At 40.3% G+C, this 17,170-nt stretch overlaps 1 protein-coding gene across 3 annotated transcripts in view; it reads left to right on the top strand.

The window, feature by feature from the left end:
- The window catches only part of negr1 (neuronal growth regulator 1), a 126,813-nt gene that overhangs the window by 80,057 nt on the left and 29,586 nt on the right, over window positions 1-17,170 (top strand). For 2 of the 3 annotated variants that reach the window (XM_020081468.2, XM_020081470.2), the window contains exons 5-7: window positions 4,063-4,183; window positions 6,499-6,647; window positions 15,988-16,029. In XM_020081468.2, coding sequence (XP_019937027.1) covers window positions 4,063-4,183; window positions 6,499-6,647; window positions 15,988-16,029 — 312 coding nt within the window. The remainder of the gene's footprint in view (window positions 1-4,062; window positions 4,184-6,498; window positions 6,648-15,987; window positions 16,030-17,170) is intronic. The other variant, XM_020081469.2, reaches the window with a different exon arrangement.

Genomic DNA, 17,170 nt, shown 5'->3' with positions numbered 1-17,170 from the left:
TTTCTACACATGTTGGTTGTAGAGAGGTCCTCATTAGAACTCCACCATGTTCTGTATTCAGTGTTTAGGTAGGAAATTGTGTACCTTGAGCCATTTAGTGTTTAATGCAGACAATAGATTGAATCCCTACTGCTGTCGATCCATACAGTCTTGTACGCTAAGCTGGTTATTTATATGCCTTGCATTGTTTGAAAAGAAGGAACACAATGTTCCCTAGCTGTTCTGAATAGAAATCTTAATGAATTAATAAATCTTGGCAGCAGAACCATTCCTGACTGACAAAATACAGGACAACGAAGCCCACAGATGGCAGTGGGGAACAATGTCTCTGTGTGTAAGCTGATAAGTCATGCACTGATGAGTCCATTTCGTAATTGCAATGAAAACTCATTTTCAAATCTGGCTGAAGAGGTAGGGTTATTAATTGATCTTTTAATTAAAAAGCCTTGCGTTCTGTGGGTTCTCTTGGCAAACAATAGTTTGTAGCTAAATAAATCATATTCAATCTTGAAGCACACCGATTAATCATTAATAGTCACATGAGGATAACTTAAGGCAGACAACTTAGTGAAGCGCCTGTACATTAAGGTGTGGTGCTTTCCAAACAAACTCTGCCCATTCATATTAGTGAGGGCAAACATTTCATTCATCATAAACATGCATGTATTTATGTGCTTAGTAGAGTTACACAATTGGAAACAGCATCTTTATTTTGACGACAGAATGTAAATGTAAAGGAAGTCGGCCTGTAATCGACCAACAACAGGCCATTTGTCAACCCGGCAGGGCCTTACAGCGCCCATTTTTCTACCTCGTCTGTGCTATTCCTGGACCCAACCCCTCACCCCCATCTGGTGGAGTCACCATGACTCCAGGCATGATTTACAGCACCACCACAGCATTCTCCAGACACTAAATTACCTGGATTATTGGGCCTTCATGATTTTTAGTGCACTACTTTGCATTACTCTCCAAATCCTGATGGTGCATTGCACAATATATGATGATTTAGGACATGCCAGCAAGATGAAATTGGAATTATTGGATTGGACTGGATTTTATGGCTGTGATCTGTCTTAACATAGCACCGTGCCAAGTTCCAAATTGAAAAGACTTTGATATTATTGATATGCATATAAAATTTTACCATTCTTGACCACATATGAATCTTTGGAGGATATTTTTCTGTATTCCAGCATGTTGCAACAGTTGTATGACTTGAGTGATCAAAAGGACAATTTCTGGGTCCAAGACTACTTTTGAATTTTTCACATTTAGTCTCGTGAACTTTTATGAGCAGTGACCTTGGTTTAATAGACAGTGATGGATGATGCGTTATGTCTGGATTGACACTGGCTCATGGTTTGTATTGTTCTATACATCCCCATGAAGGATAGGCTGTGGTGCTCCTACTATATGTTGACCAGCGAGATTTACTTTGTTTTCTTACCAATTTTACTTGCCAAGACTTTAACCAACTTCTGATAGGGCTGCCATCCAAGATCCGACTTTGAGTCTAATGAAGAAAGCACAGTGTTCTTTTTGGCAAATAGCTGATCCATTTGGTTCTAAATAAAAGGGAAAACCTCAGAAATGCTCCCCCCCCCCCCCCTCAAAAAAAAAAAAAAATAGGCCATAAATTGATAGAACCATAAACAACAGTGACTTTATGTGTGAGGTTTCAAGTATTGACACACCTGCCTGGGCCACCGTGTCCACTCTCCTAGTAACTGTACAGCTTGACAGCCAGGTCACCCTGGCACTTTCAGAGGCTTCAGATAATCAATGGCACTGCACAATGACACCAATGGAGGATTATGAGGATACACTGAGCCTCTGTCAGGCAGGGTATTGCATTGATTTTGTCATACTTGTTTTTGTTTATTTTTATTTATGTGCTGTGCAGTACGCATCTTCTTGTCCCCCCTTCTTTTTTAAGCATTTCTGTTGTACATTGTCAAATACTTAACACTTTGATTTATTACAAGCCCTCTTGTTTTTTTCTGTAAGTTATGGCTCTCCTGTAAGTTGCTGGTAAGGTCTCTCGGCTGGGTTGTAGGATGGTTTGGCGAGCACTCAGGCTTGTTTTGATCAAAGTAGATTCATATCTGAATTGGTGAAAGTGTTCTTTAGATATTTTATAGATCCAAGGTTAGACACACCTACAGGTTGCACACGCATTCGCTGAGGAACAGCAAGCACATCCAGTCAAGGTCTAACAATACCTCGCAGCATGGCATCCAACTTTTCATTCACTGATAAATGAACAGGAGAAGCTGTGGCATAATGTAGCACTTGTTTCACGGTCTCAAGTCCTTCAGATTATTCAGCTGAGCCACGGAAGAGGGAAAATAAATGCATAATTGGCACACATATGCAAGGACTGGAAATCAACATACACTCATCATATGAATGTGCTCATTATGATGCACAACCAGGTTGATGAAAGGGCATCCATCATCACAGAGCAAGCTGTCACCTCACTGTGCCTCTCGTACATGATCATACAGCACATGTAATGGTCACATGTATCTTTTCACCTCACACAGATCTGTTGCCTCCCACCTCATCAATCTACGCAGAGTCATACAAGTTGGATGAGAGATCGCTAATCCTTCATTGAACCAAGGCTCAGATGTTTGCAATACCCCTGTCTCACAGAAACACATATATTTTCTATAAGGAATCATGTCCTTACTGTAACATACCTGGAATAAACGCCAGAACTACCCTGTTTTGTAGGAGCTGCACCTTCAGATACTGAATGAAAAAGTTTTTGGGAGTTTGTTGCCAGTTAGTATCTCTGAGTTCTTCAGTCCAGGGACGCTGCAGCAGTACACACCAGGTCAATCTTTCACAACATTTCAAAATGCAACCGTAAGTAAAGGTTTGCAGGTGCTCGGCCAAGCCATTCCATTGGATACAGACTGGAGTCCTTACTGACAAGTTGTTCTTGAAGGCTCTTTGTTAGAATATAAATAGTCCACACACCACATCTTACTTCCAGACATGCCTGGGCAATTTACTGTTTTAATGCAGGACTGACCCTATAGAGTGCAGGCGGGTTTCCACGTATCATAAAGTACCATGTTTATAATCAGAATGTATATGAATGACACAAAGTAATCTTGCTTGTATTGTATGCCAGCTGGCCGTGAGTGGGATTGTTTGCTCAGATTGGCTGTTTATCATTTGTCAAGCTTTTCGGAGTCAAGCCAAGTTTACAAAATACTCACTGTTAGATTGAACCCTACACCTTATAATGATTAGTTCTCCAGTGTTGATTAACATAGAATCAGGGGAAACCAGCGGGTATTATCCACTAGTTCTGTGAGGAGCAGTGCTGCTTACTGCCAGCACTCCTTGTCCTCAATTTCTTTCCTTCCATAGGTTATGAATTCAGCATTACTCTGATAATGGACGGTAATTACCCATGTAACAAATGAAACCTTTTTTATTGTCATTTTGTGACGAAGGGAAAGGTACGAGTGTTTAAAATCCTTTTGTCTGGCTGCTTTTGTCAATTGTTGCAATTCTATATAACTTTAATTCATTATTTTTGTTTCCTTCAAGGCTGTGTTACTATAAGCAGGGTAAATATTTGAAGTACAAAAGGACTTGGCTGCTTAAGAGTCCGCCCGTATGTAAAACTGGCTTCATGACACCGGCAAAGAGATTTACAGCACATGAAAGGATCCTCATTCTGCATTCACAGAACCTGCCTCCACCATTGAGTCTTTGAACTTCCATTAAGCCATTTATCACCATGCAGTGCAATTCATTTCATTTCCCTAACGCTGGGGATGGCTGCCCTCTTCCCTCCCCAACTGCACCTCTGTAGATTCTGAGTTTTGAGTTCACACTATGTAATGTGTGCACTGACCACGAAGTCTGAGGCTGTCACTTTCAAGTTCAACAACCCTCATTCCTCCATTGCTCTACGTCTGACTGGCACTTAAAACTTTTCCCTTAAGATTGCCTTTATCCCCATGATAACAGATTTATCTTTACACTGTTTTTTTTTCTCTGCTAACACATTTTGTTTCTTTGTTTTTTCTCCAGTTGCCCCATCTATCCATGAGATGAAAAGCCATGGAGTTGGTCTGGGGCGCACAGCTCTGCTCAGGTGCGAGGTGGCTGCTGTGCCTTATCCAACAATTGAGTGGTACAAGGGTGAGAAAAGGTGAGCCCAGTTTTATTGTATGAGCTATTTCGGCAAACAGCATCAGCAGCATCCCCCAGATCCTCTGGATGCTTCTTTGTTGTGTCACAGATCCATCATCTTGCCAGCAGCCATTGGCTTAATTCCAGGCATCTTGAGACAAGTGCCACATATTAAATATTCTTTAAAGTTTGCTTAGAATGCTTTGTATTTTACAGCCATATTGAAAACATGTTTGTAGTTAATTTATGACATTGATAACAGGTACTTTGCTGCTATGTGTTACCTATTTAATAACCAGTGTGATGGGAAGGCTTTCTACCTTTCCAAATGTTAACATCTAAGATGTCTAAACAACACACAGTACTTATTTTCTCCCAAACAACAACCCCTCTCTAACAACCACAATCTCAAATTATGGACTACAAACCACACTACTAATATCTGTGTATGTCACATTCTGAACTGCCGACGTTCAGCAAGTAAAGATATGTAATTCTTCTTTATAAATATGTGACCATGCCCTAAATCTGTATGTGAACCCACCAGTCAGATGTCGAGTAGACATCATCACATCAGATATATCTTCTCTGCCAGTCGCAATCAAGTCTGAACGCATATCCAGTGAGCATTGGGGTTTAATCCATTATTATAAATAGGAATGGATACTGTTGGTGGATATGTTTTGAAACACCAGACAAACTTGTAAGTGCTATTAACTTAACTAAAAAGGAATATTTTGTTGAGATTGTTAGAAAATGACTAAATAGAGCCTCAACTTATCTCCACAAGAAAGTCTATGGACTGAAATGTGTTTCAAGTTGAAGTCTAAAGTGTCGTCTTTCAAGCTGACGTTTAGCAGTGATGGTGGCATTATTGTGAACAAGCACATGCTATAAAAGGTATTGTTTTGGTTTGTCAGAATTTTCTCAGAGACAGGGCGTTTGTTTGTTCTTCCATTCGTCCAGCCCCTGGGGAAAGCTCACAAAACTGTTCCAACAGGCGTCATTAATGCCTTGTCCTCACCTTGCATCTTAATAAAATCTCTGCTGGCAACTGGCTTAAATCATTCACGGCACATACATCAATCAGCTGCGATTCAAGTGTCAGTTCTTGAATTTAAAAACCAAATTACCCCCATTACCCATCATTTACTCACTCCTGGTGAGCACAATTTCAATCATCAGCTCACACTGTGCTAATTGTAATTATGGGGTGGATTCAATTTATTCAAATTGCTAAGAAGGCAAGTTGGCATGTTTCTTCTTTACTTAATTCAAAGACTGGTTCTTTCTGTGACTTAGAATGGCTAACTAGTGATTTCTTCATTTAATTGTTTTTCGCGGACAAGCACAGAACATGTGTAATTTCTGTACAACATTAACACTGGCTGTAACTGTTTCATTGCCAATTTAATAACCATGAAGTGAGGGCCACCTCTCATTTTGGCTACGTATTGATGCAGCTATCCCATCAGTGCTGCTGCCAGTTTGTGTCTATCGAAAGTACTTTGACAGATTTGAGCAAATCTCTCCCTTGGTTTGTCACTGCTCCCATTCTTGAATGGAGGTTGGTGAGTGTTTATGTGTGTGTTGGGATGCCTCTTTCACTCTGACAGAGGGAACATTGGCTAGTTTCATGATGAGGAGGCGAGACACCCTACAATATTATCAGTGAATTCTCAGCTAACATTTGAGATAGTTGTTGTCAGAGAGGGAACAACAGATCTGTAGATATTTGATGGACATTAGGTCGCAACTCGAGCCACAGCAACTGGAGCCAGGCTGGAGGTCATGGGCCAAAGTAGGGCTAGGATAGAAATGTGTTCCCTCTCTGGAGGTTTTTATGGTTTATAATGTCAAACTGTTGCAGCAACACAAATCTAATTTATATTCACAATAATCCCACAATCAGGATTCATGGCTTTTTCCATAACAGACTGATTTTTAATCACTACAGGCTATTAAAGATCATAACGGCTATCAAAGTGAACGATTAAACATTTGTCAATTCTACAGCATAGATGCCAGTCACAACTGGAATAGGATTCATTGTAATCCTCATGCACCTGCATCAAAGCAATGAACAAGATGTCAAGTGGCACCCAGCGGTTTTACCCCAGGGTCATTTCTGTGTATTCAGAGCGAATCTCTGTGATGGACCACAGGATAAACAGATCTGTTGAAGAGGGCGATAAAGCACTGTACATTCTGAGGATCCACTTAAAGATGATAAACATTTGTACCTTCTTTTAATGCTGCTTCCCCCTGACACTGTGTGTGTCTTTGTGCGAGACATACAAGCTTTATTTGTATTGATTGTGTTCTATTTTTCAGGATTATCAAGGGTCAAGGCATCGACATCAGGAGCCTCAGCTCCAGATCAGTCCTCACAGTGACCAACATGACAGAGGATCGTTACGGGAACTACACATGTGTCGCCTCCAACAAGCTAGGGACGGCTAACGCCAGTGTGCCTCTCATTCGTAAGTTGTCTGTCTACCTGCTTGTGACTGTCTGGAGTTGTGGAGAGTCAGAGGGCTGAGAGGGTGTTGTAGAGCTCATTGGGGGGTTTTGCCCTCAGAAGCTTTAAGTTAAACCCAGTGCTGCAGCTGAGTGCCCACATATCATCAGTAGAAGTTGTTTCTCATTTCCTAGTCATCAGTGTTGTGAATGTTGGCTGTCTTAAGTAGCTGCTAAGTCTGTATGTATGTATGTATGTATGTATGTATGTATGTATGTATGTGTGGGTGGGTGTGTTGCTGTATGTCTGCTTTTAGAATCTACAAATACATTTGTTCTGGAAAAAAAAACCACACCACCTGAAAAAGAAATGTTGCTTTGAGGGGAGAACTGTGCAATTACAAAGGCAGCTACACAGGTCAGTAATGTTATGTTGGACAACAAGTAGGCATATGATTCAGATTTTACAGAGGTCTGACAGTCAGCCCATTTGAAAGTGACATAAAGTGTGAATAGCCAAATAATTAGATGCCAAGCTGCTGGTGCATCAGTGAAAGACTGAAGAAGAGGGTGATTATAATCATCAAGACTGTGTTTTAACGGACTGAAAGCCCAAAGCAATGTATACAAATAAAGAGCAAATAATTAGAAATACATTCAGTCATTCATTAGCTCTAGCGCTTATCCTCTGAGGGCCATGGAGATTAATTTTAAATGTAATTTCTAAATAAATTATCCACAACATAATCAGACATTTAGCAATATGCTTAATAAAAGGCTCAGAAATTATGTTTAGCAGAAGGATTATTATTCCAGTCTTTGCTATTTAACTGGCATCATATCCATGTAAAACATGTGAAGATCCTGATATCCTTTGTAGAAAACTCATTGGCCTCAACGATGGATGATGCAGAGAAAGGGTCACGTCAATAATGTTCTTATATTTTAAAAAAGGAAATCCTGCAGAAATCTTTTTAAACAAGTTCCAGTTCACAGTCGCTTTTCTTCTACAGACATCTTTAAATCTCTATGGGAAGTGGCTTTTTACAACTTTCATTCCGAAAATAAAAAGAGACTATTGCGCCTTGACAAATGTTCCAGTATCCCTCTACATACATTCTCAAACTTCAGGATCTCTCCACTTATTCAGAGCCTTGTACTTTACTTTGTGGTAGGTATTTCATATATCTACACTGTTATTTTGTCCGCCTGTTGTACCTGCCAAGCAGCAACAAAAGCAATGACAGCGAGGGGCTGGGGAGCAGATTTCCCTCAATGTTTTAGAGTGAGTATGGGTGGAAAAAAATTCAGTTTAATGTATTCAGTGATGAAATATGAACAGGTGAATTAAATTATTCACCAGATTGCGCTTCACCCTCTGATGATAACATTGTCCCTAGCAGGCCAGAGACTCGGAATACAAAAAGATATTTCTGTAGAGTTGGCAATTGTCAAAGGAGCACTCCACTCTCCTGTTTGTGTATGCACAAAGAACATCAAAGCCTTGTCTCAGATCCTCAAATGGATGATCTTAATGTGACACCAGCGAGGCCTCAAAGGCAGAGCGGCAAAGAAACCCTCAGAATAGACAGAGGAGGCAGCTTCCTGTGCTGCCACCTCCAACGTCTCTCTCTTCCCTCTCTTTATCTCTTTGTCTGTCTTGCTATCGTGGCTTTGTTTATCTGATTCTCTTATCTCACTCTCTTGCTCCCTCGCTCCTTCGCCCTCTCTTGCTGACTCCCTCCCTTGTCTCTCTTCTTTCTACCTCTCTGTCACTCTCTTTTTCTTGCAGACACAGTGTTTCTTTTTCCCTCCCTTTCTCTCTCATGATATCCACTAATGGAAGAGAGGCCAATTCTGCTGTCGCTCCTAATGAGAAATGGCAAGCAATCGCTGCAGCACACTCTCACGGGTCCGTTGATGCAAATAACAAAACCCAGAGGTTAGATTTCACCACGGGTGACTTTGGATTGCTATTTTAGAATCAGTCGATAGCTATTGATGAGCAAGGTGGGGAGGGGGAGCGGGGCATGCATATTTGATAGAACATCATTCATTGAGGTGAATTATAAGTGGCAACAGAATGAGGGTGGTTTGCGGTGAAGAAATTGAGTATGTATGTGTATATACAGTAGTTTCCTCAGTTGTTTCCATTACAGTAAAAGGTTCACTAGATGCAAATTAATTGATAAGGTCAAGCAACGGTCATTCCCATTGAAAAATATGTGAAATACAGCCATTGGAAGTTGAAAGGTTCTCATCCTCGAGCTGCATAAATCGTTTTTTGTCTTTAATGTAAGAGAGTCACTTTAAATTAGTCCAGTGAAACAGATGAGATAAACTGTGACTGGACAGCTTTCACTCAGAGAAAGTCACAGGGATACAAACTTGATTTACCACCCTGGGAGGTAGTGTTTTAGGGACAGGCCTGTCTTCTTCTTGGTCTGAAGAGAGGTCTATGTTTAAAACATTACCTACCTGGGGGGTGCACAGTGTTTACCAAGTGTGGATAATGAATATCATTTTGCATTGACGGGGGGGGACATGACCCTAAACCTTCCTCCCTTGTGTCAAAGTGGTTGTCATTGCTTAGGTAAAACTTTGATGAAAGGATGAAGTTGAACTATCCTTCTGTTCCTGAAGAGAGAAAAGAAAATACTAAGAGAGTCAACTGGGGTAAAGAAAAGATTGCATCGTGGCTTCATGTACATTGATGTGGTAGATTCTGACTACTTCCTGGTTTTCTGGGATGAGCTAAATGGCCATGTCCTCACTATCTTTGGTGGTTAGAATTCATAACTGTTAGTAAGGATAGGCCATGTGAGTTTTTGTGCTGGTAAACCATTATTCAGAGATTGTGATCTCGTTCAGCTAAGTACCACTTTAAGCAGTGTGTTAAAAGCTGTGGTAAAACACAAGCTGGGTTCTTTGGAGCAGAGAGAAAGCATTCAACCTCTTTGTCACCACTTGTTGGAGTACTCTGTGTGTGCTTGTGAGTGCACAAAGCTTTTTATACCTGATCACCTTTTTCATAACACAATACCCAGTGTCATCAGTGAATGAACGAATAATACAATGGAAAAGCACTTGGCATAACTGTCTGTGCTGCTGAGCAATTGTTAAGTTACGAAGGTGTAATGAATTGTACAAGACAACAAGCTTGGATGATAGCTTGGAAATAATTTTTGTGTTTCTATGTTTACAGATGGAAAATTTGTCTTTAATTGAATACAAGTGAACAGCACTTGTACAGGTGCAGTCCATGCTGTGATTAATTTTCTGCCTCTCAGTAACTTCAATTGTATTTTCCTCTTCTCTCAAAATCAAATCGAACCACAAAGTGTGTACAATAGAAAAGCAGTCGCAATTAATGATGTCTCGGCTTTCTGAGGAAATTATAGCTTTACTGTTTGTTTTTTGTTTTGTCAGTTTGTATTAAAAATTTTCCAAATGAAAGTTGTCAGACTGGAATAGAAAGCCTGCTGTGTGAGACTAGATCCACTCATTTGAATTTAAACTAAGAAATGCCAGATTCATACAAAAACAGAAGTTGTCAACTACAGCAGGTGCTGAATACTTGGTAATTCACCTATTGGGTTTTATTTGACCTGGACATTGTAAATTCATAACCATAAATTACAACCATCCAAATAGCTTTTGTGGACAGATGATGCAGTCAGCATGTTTGTTGTCATGTATAATATAGTTTAGTTAATAAACCATTAGTGCTGGCTTTGCAAATGTTTGTAGGGTAATTACTATAGCTCAACACCATGAGCACATCAGCTGGATTCGCCTGTGAAAACAGATGACTACAGTTTAATGAGTTTCTGTGATTATGTAAGACGGAAAAGGGAGGAAGAAGGAATTGAATGTCAGATTGAATTTTTTTTTAAAACTGCTGCTTTTACAGCCCAAATTTTTGGAAGTGTAGGGAAAATAATAATGATAATGATAATGTTTGACAATCTAGTCATTAATGAATACATCCTATTGTTGCTAAGCAGAGACAGATCACAAATATCAGTGTTACATTCTGGATTAATGAATGGCCAATAATATTTACTTGACTATGATAATGTAAAAAAATGTTCTTATATTTTTATTTTGACAATGTTAATATAAGAGAAGAGAAGATATTGTAATACACTCAGTATAAACACAATGAACGATAATAAATAGAAAACATATGGAAAAGGTAAACTGTTACAGTATTACAATGTGATTACCGCCTGGTTAGGTTAGTTGAAGTGAGACATACTGATATGCATGTGGTCTATGGGAGCGGAGCTGGTTGTATAGCTGCAGGAAGGAGGGACATGCTAATGCTCATGAGACAACTGCAGAATGTTTCAGCCATGTGTTTGTATTACTCTAGTTCTGAAGGCATTTTCAAAATCCTCAGATTTGATTCTTTGAACCATCAGGATAAGAAAAATACTTATATGTTTTTAATTCTAAGCAAGGACTACAGCCAGACATGTCATATCCATCAGCTCAATTGTAACATGTATAACTGAGTAGAATAATTCCAAATGTTATGCTATTCTATAGTGGTACTCAGAATAAAGTGTTAATCCTTTACTTATGGTTTACAAAGAAAGCAACAGCATATGTAATTTGCTTTAAGTTGTTTTGAATTTCTGTTTATTTATTTTTAGCTCTAAAATGTTGAATGTAATGTTAATTCATGAGGCACAAACTGGCTCAAGTCACACAATAAATAATATAAAGATTTAACAGTTACTCTTTAATGGAAGTTTATGCAGTGTTCTTTATAAACAGGAAAATACAGGAAGAAAAGAAGAATTGACATGAATTATTTTAAATGTACCAAAGCATTTACTGCAGGTTATATTTCCCAGTTTCTTTTTACACATACACATATACAGTATATGCACACCAGACTCACACACACAATTTATGATTTTAGCGAAATGGTAACAATCACTGGCAATCCCTATTTCAACTTCCAATTTCATGTGCTGTATGGAAGTGAACTGCAATGAAAAGACTGAGGCTGTTCACTCCAATTTTCTGAAGAGTCCTCCAGCTTAATTGGTCAAGCTCTTATCCCCCAGCCCACCTCGGCTTAGCCCTGGAGGAGATTTTCTCCAGCTATACCCCTGACTTCATTTCCTGCCCCTCTTTCAGCCCCCCTCTGAGCAGTAATCAGAAGAGACTGATGGGGGAGAAAAAGAGTTTCTCTCTTTCCGTCACTGCTCAGCCTCCCCCAGGCAGGAGAGACACTGCTGGCTAGTTGGTTAATGAACGTCATGTTCGTTTGTCACGCTTATCAATCACCTCATGTGTAGGTGTCATTTCGACATGTCTTCTCATCTGCCATTGTTGTTGATGATGTTGTTTGTTCCTACACCATAGATAAAAGGTGCAACCTGAAATGTAGGTGTATGATATCAGCTCAAAATGCAGGGGAATGATGTTGAAGCCATTTGGGGATGGGGAGGCAGTGTATGTAAAACAACCCCCTCTTATATTTATTTGTCTGCTCATAAAACAAGTTGAGTGCTGGCGACATTTAATAGTTAAAATCGCTAACATTAGTGAGTATTCTGAAGTGGTGTTCTGTATAATATAGTTTTGGGGGGGGTTAATATCAATTACTTGCATGTCAAAATAAGCTGAATAAAGTGAACAGTGAGTTTGCTGTGTCCTTTAATATCCCCCAAACCGCCCTTACAGTGTTGTGCCATTTACCTATCATTTGAAAGCCTGCATTTCCATATTTAGGCAATCAGAAAAGACATTAACATTTTCCAGTCACATTGCGATGAGGAAATGTTTTGTGCTGTAACACTGCTCCTCCCGTAGCCCAGTGGGCCATGTTTCTACCCACCCACACCCCACCCACCTTCATCGACAACTATAGGAGACCAGATGCACTGCTAGGGCCGTTTGTCCCTGGATGACTGAGCCCAGTGGACTGCCCACAGGATGATCCACACACTGGGCAGCATTAAAAATGACATTGGATGACTAACTAATTAGATGACTCACAGTCTTTAAAGGTTATATATATGCGGTACTCACTGCATCTAGATGACACATTAGCACCAGCATCTCGGACTAAGACAAAATAACCCTACCTCCCCCTCCCTATGTTTTCTTGCTTGTTGCACTTTGCAAAGTTTTGTGAAAGTGACCCCTAAACACACAAGAAGAAGCACAACTGAAATAAGTTGCTCTGTGTACAAAACAAGAGAAACAACCCCAAAAAAAAACTATTCAGCTATGGGCCGTGCAGACCGGTGGTATGGATCCATCATGTGTGATCTGCACATTGGTGCTCCTGTCAGTGTCTGAGCATCTGTGTGAGGTGCTCCAGTCAGCAGGGATGCAACTAGTTAGCGTGACTAGCATTATTAGCGCAGCTATGCCGTGTGGTGTGTAGCCCACAGACTGTGTAAAGATAAAGTGCAGCTGCTGTGTGTCTGGATCAACAGAACTGTGCTGTGCAGGTGAAGAGGGCGAAAATGAACGTGTTCACTGGGTTATGATGTTTATATCTCTGCCTATTACAAGTGGAGCCATAGTGACTGATGAATGGTGGGGGGTAATGGATTCACAGACATGGCCTTCCATGCACTAAAAAACAAACATGTACTATCATGAACACATGCCCGGGCCAGCTACAAAAACATAGAGTAGATGCCTTTTACATATTTCTTTAACATTCAACATTTTATTATCCTGGAGGGTTTAAGAATAGAGGAACAGTTCACACAAACAATGTGTTGCTGATGATAATAACTTGATGATTTCCTCAAATGGAGCAGGCGAAATGAATTAGAATTCTTTCTCCTCCAAACTACTCCTTTAATGGACACTTACTAAGTTTTTTACTGGGCTACATGCCATATTTTATTGGTTTGATTATTATTGGATGATCAATATTATTGAGTCAGGAAGTAACTCATGCACATTTTTTTTTACTTTACTTTAAGTCACTTTAAAAACATTGATTCTTTCTTCTTTGCTCTCTTGTCTGTGTTATTGTGAAATGTGGCTTCAAACAAACCGCATTTTTTGTGAAAAGGCTGACCAGAGTCCATAAACCATATCTGATGTGATATTGATGTGCGCAACCTACGTATTAACTTAGAATTAAGCTTGTGATGAGCTAAACCCTGAGCCGGGCCCAACATGAACATTGATTCCGTGTCCCATAAATCTCTTACAATATTCTGTCTACAGAGAACAGAGAGAATAGCATTCCATGAAATGAAATAGCTGTGAAAACTAATGTATTTTATCTCACAAGTGAGCAGACTCTGCTATAGGTCGACTGCCATATACAGTACGTGAAACGATGCATTGCTCTATTGAAGGAGAGAAAGAGTCCAAGTCAGATTGGAGCTGTGAGGGAGAGATTGCATGTCAAAAGATATCTTCCACAGTAATGGAGGAGTGTCTGAGAGCTCATGAAATGATTCACTGGTGAATTCATGCTCAAGTATAAATCAGATAGCACCAAGCCGCCTGTTTGAAGAAAGAACTAAAAAGAAACTGTTTTCACGTATTGGCTCCCTCAGGAGTTGTTAAAGTGGAAACATTCCTGGAAGAAAAGATTAATTCGACCATTTCTCCACCAATATACCAATGAAAAAGCCGTATCATTCCACGTATGAATACTGATTCCTACACAATTCCCCCTTTCAAATTGAGTGATGAAATCAATTGAAAGCAAATGTGTTGTTGTTGATGGCATAACAGCAGTCATTTGATCTGCAGTCATTTACGCATATCACACTTGAGAGAAGCGACACAGAGACTGAGAGTATGGTGTCGACGATGGCACAGCCCCATTTGTCCCACAATTGAAACGGCCATATTGAGTTCCCATGTAAATGGATTAAAATGGAGAGAAAAAGTAGGCCCCTGTACTATTGCATGGCCTAGATACAGCAGCTCACTGCAACAACATAAAATCGTATTATTTTTGTGTGCGAATACGTGTGAGGTGTAATCATGGCTGCCATGGTTTCCCTTTGAAAGATAAGCTACTACTCCGCCATGAAGCCTTCTGGAGGAAGGTGGTTTATACCTTTGTGGGAGGTATAAATAGATTTTTTGAGCTACAAGTATATGTTCCTGTATTTGTGTGTCAAAATCACAAAGCTGAAAACAACCCTATGAACTCCCGTGCAGGGTTCTTCCTGTAGAGGATTGTGAAGCAGCTGCCTCCATCAAATTTAGTGCCGCCTCTGCCTTTCAACAGAATCCTAGTACAGTGGAAACCACTTATAGTGATCACCTTTGTCCCGGGCCAAATATTTCACTGTAAGCGGTTAATTAAAAGAATTGCAAAGTTTCGTTATGATAGTCCCGGAACTTGAGGGAGAGGTAACGGCACCCACACACTCACTCTGCTGAGTCACTGCACAGAGCTGGTAACAGCTTATCTAAAACTAAGTGGTTGTTTACCAAACAGAAAGTTGTGTTATATATTTATTTGTTTCAAACATCATGCTAAATGGGTAGTAATGTTTACATTACAGTGATAACTTTATTCCAAACTAGCAATAAATAATTTATGTTGCACAGCAGTATATGGTTTCAGCGGTGAGTCAGAAATCAAAGAAATTTGCTAAGTGTTTTCTACTTGGAATCAATAACCTCATCAAAAGTAGAACTTTTTTGCCACAGTATGGGACAGGAAAAACTGTTGTCTCACCAGTTTCTTAATGTTATAGATATAATGTTAGACTAACAAAAAACAGGTTTTTATAGCAAGGGGGTTGCAGTTACTCTGGTTCCAAATTACATCAAACATGCAAAATGGTGGCATAAGTATCTGGGCTGTTTTAGCTTCATTTAGCCTATGATTGATAAAAACTAAAAGGAGGATACAACGTGGAAAAGGCTGTGGGCGGGGGAAATAAAATCAAACTGACGTGATTTAAGGGCTACCCAGCAGGTGCAGATCAAATTATGGGTGCTATACGGGCAAGATGTGATCTTCCACCATCATAGTGAGACACTGCAAGTTGTTTAACATACCACAACTATGATGAAAGTTGCTATCAGATCACAAAACCCCTTCAGGGCTTCGGACCAGTCCCAGTTCCCAGATTCCCCTCTGTTTTTGCCCGAGAAGTAACCCATGCAAATCTGAGGCAAGTGGGGGGATGAAACGTGTTGTTTATGAGCATGCAGAGCTTGCATCTTGCCACAGAAAACACCCGTCCTTAATGCATGGAGAGGATTTGTCTCCATTCCCTGTCCTTTTGTCCTTGCATGCATTTTTTATTTTTTTATTTTTTACGTCTCCATTCTGTTAATAATACATGAATGTCCTCTTTCCCTCCCCCTCCCTCTTCCCCCTCCTCTCCTTCCCTGTAGCAATTATTGAACCCACCACCACTAGTGCTGTCTCAAGCCCAGGTCAGTATATGTCACCATGCTGTACACCAAATCAGCAAAGAGGTCTGCTGCCTCATACTAACCTGAGCCGAAGTCCTCTCCTCCATCTTGATTTATTTCAATTGGCTGGCTGGAATGACCTCTGGGTGTACAGCTTCATTGTATGTCCTTTATTTCTTTTATTTGCATTTCCTTTTTTTTTGGTTTCTACAGCCTGGCTACACATAGTTATTGCAGACAAGTGTCATTGCAACAACCCCCCTTCATTAAACCCCTCCGCCGCCACCTCCACATGGAGCAAAGACTAATAGTCATCAAAGTTCTGTTCCATACAGTATGCCTCTGGGTCTGATGCTTCTCATAATGCTGATGGCTTCTTCTTCTCCTCCTTCCCTTTTTGCCTTCCTCACCACCAACACCACCACTTTCCTACTCCTCAGTGCTAGATAAATGCAGTATACATCAAAGGCAGGATGCTGTTGGTGGCAGAGGCCCTTGGTTTGTTGTTTGTGAGATGGAATCTCTGCTGCCTTTGTACTTTTATCATTTCCCTTCTGCCTCCCTCTCTTTCTCTCTTCCAGTGTCTTAATCTTCCTTTATCCCTCTCTATCCTTTCTCTCTCTGTTCTTTCCTCTTCCTAGAACAATCAGTCGGCACTGTGCCAACCTCTTTAACCTGATCTCTCGCTCGTGCTGTTGTCGGTGCTACACTGTCAATGTCGCCCTTGTCCCCCCCCATCGCAGTATCCTGCCGCTTCCATATTCCAGCACAGAGTAATCCCCTCTGCTTGGACGTCTTTTCTTCTTCTCTAATGGTTTTAAGCAAGTCACAGAATGTAATCTCTTATGCTGGTTACATTATTTTTGCTTAATACTGTTCATGCGCAAAGAAACATGCAGACAAGCACTGGCTTTAAAAGCTTTCACTGCCAGAGACATACACTATAGACATCGGAATGAAAACATGCTCAAGTGCACCTGCATTTACATTGCAAATCATAATCACATGTTAGGATTCATATTGCTTGTTGGATCTGCTCAGAGTGTTTGTGTGATTTTTCATCATAATCTGTGGCTCGACGCCATCAATTTCCACCTGGCATGGCCCTGGATTAGCACGCGTTTTTTATGTGTGTTCTCTTCCTATCTATCTGAGCCAAATA

Source organism: Paralichthys olivaceus, chromosome 3 (assembly GCF_024713975.1).
Source record: "Paralichthys olivaceus isolate ysfri-2021 chromosome 3, ASM2471397v2, whole genome shotgun sequence".
In the NCBI taxonomy this organism is placed as follows: Eukaryota; Metazoa; Chordata; class Actinopteri; order Pleuronectiformes; family Paralichthyidae; genus Paralichthys; species Paralichthys olivaceus.
Note: the sequence above shows the minus strand (reverse complement) of the source record. Positions and strands in the feature narration are given on the sequence as shown.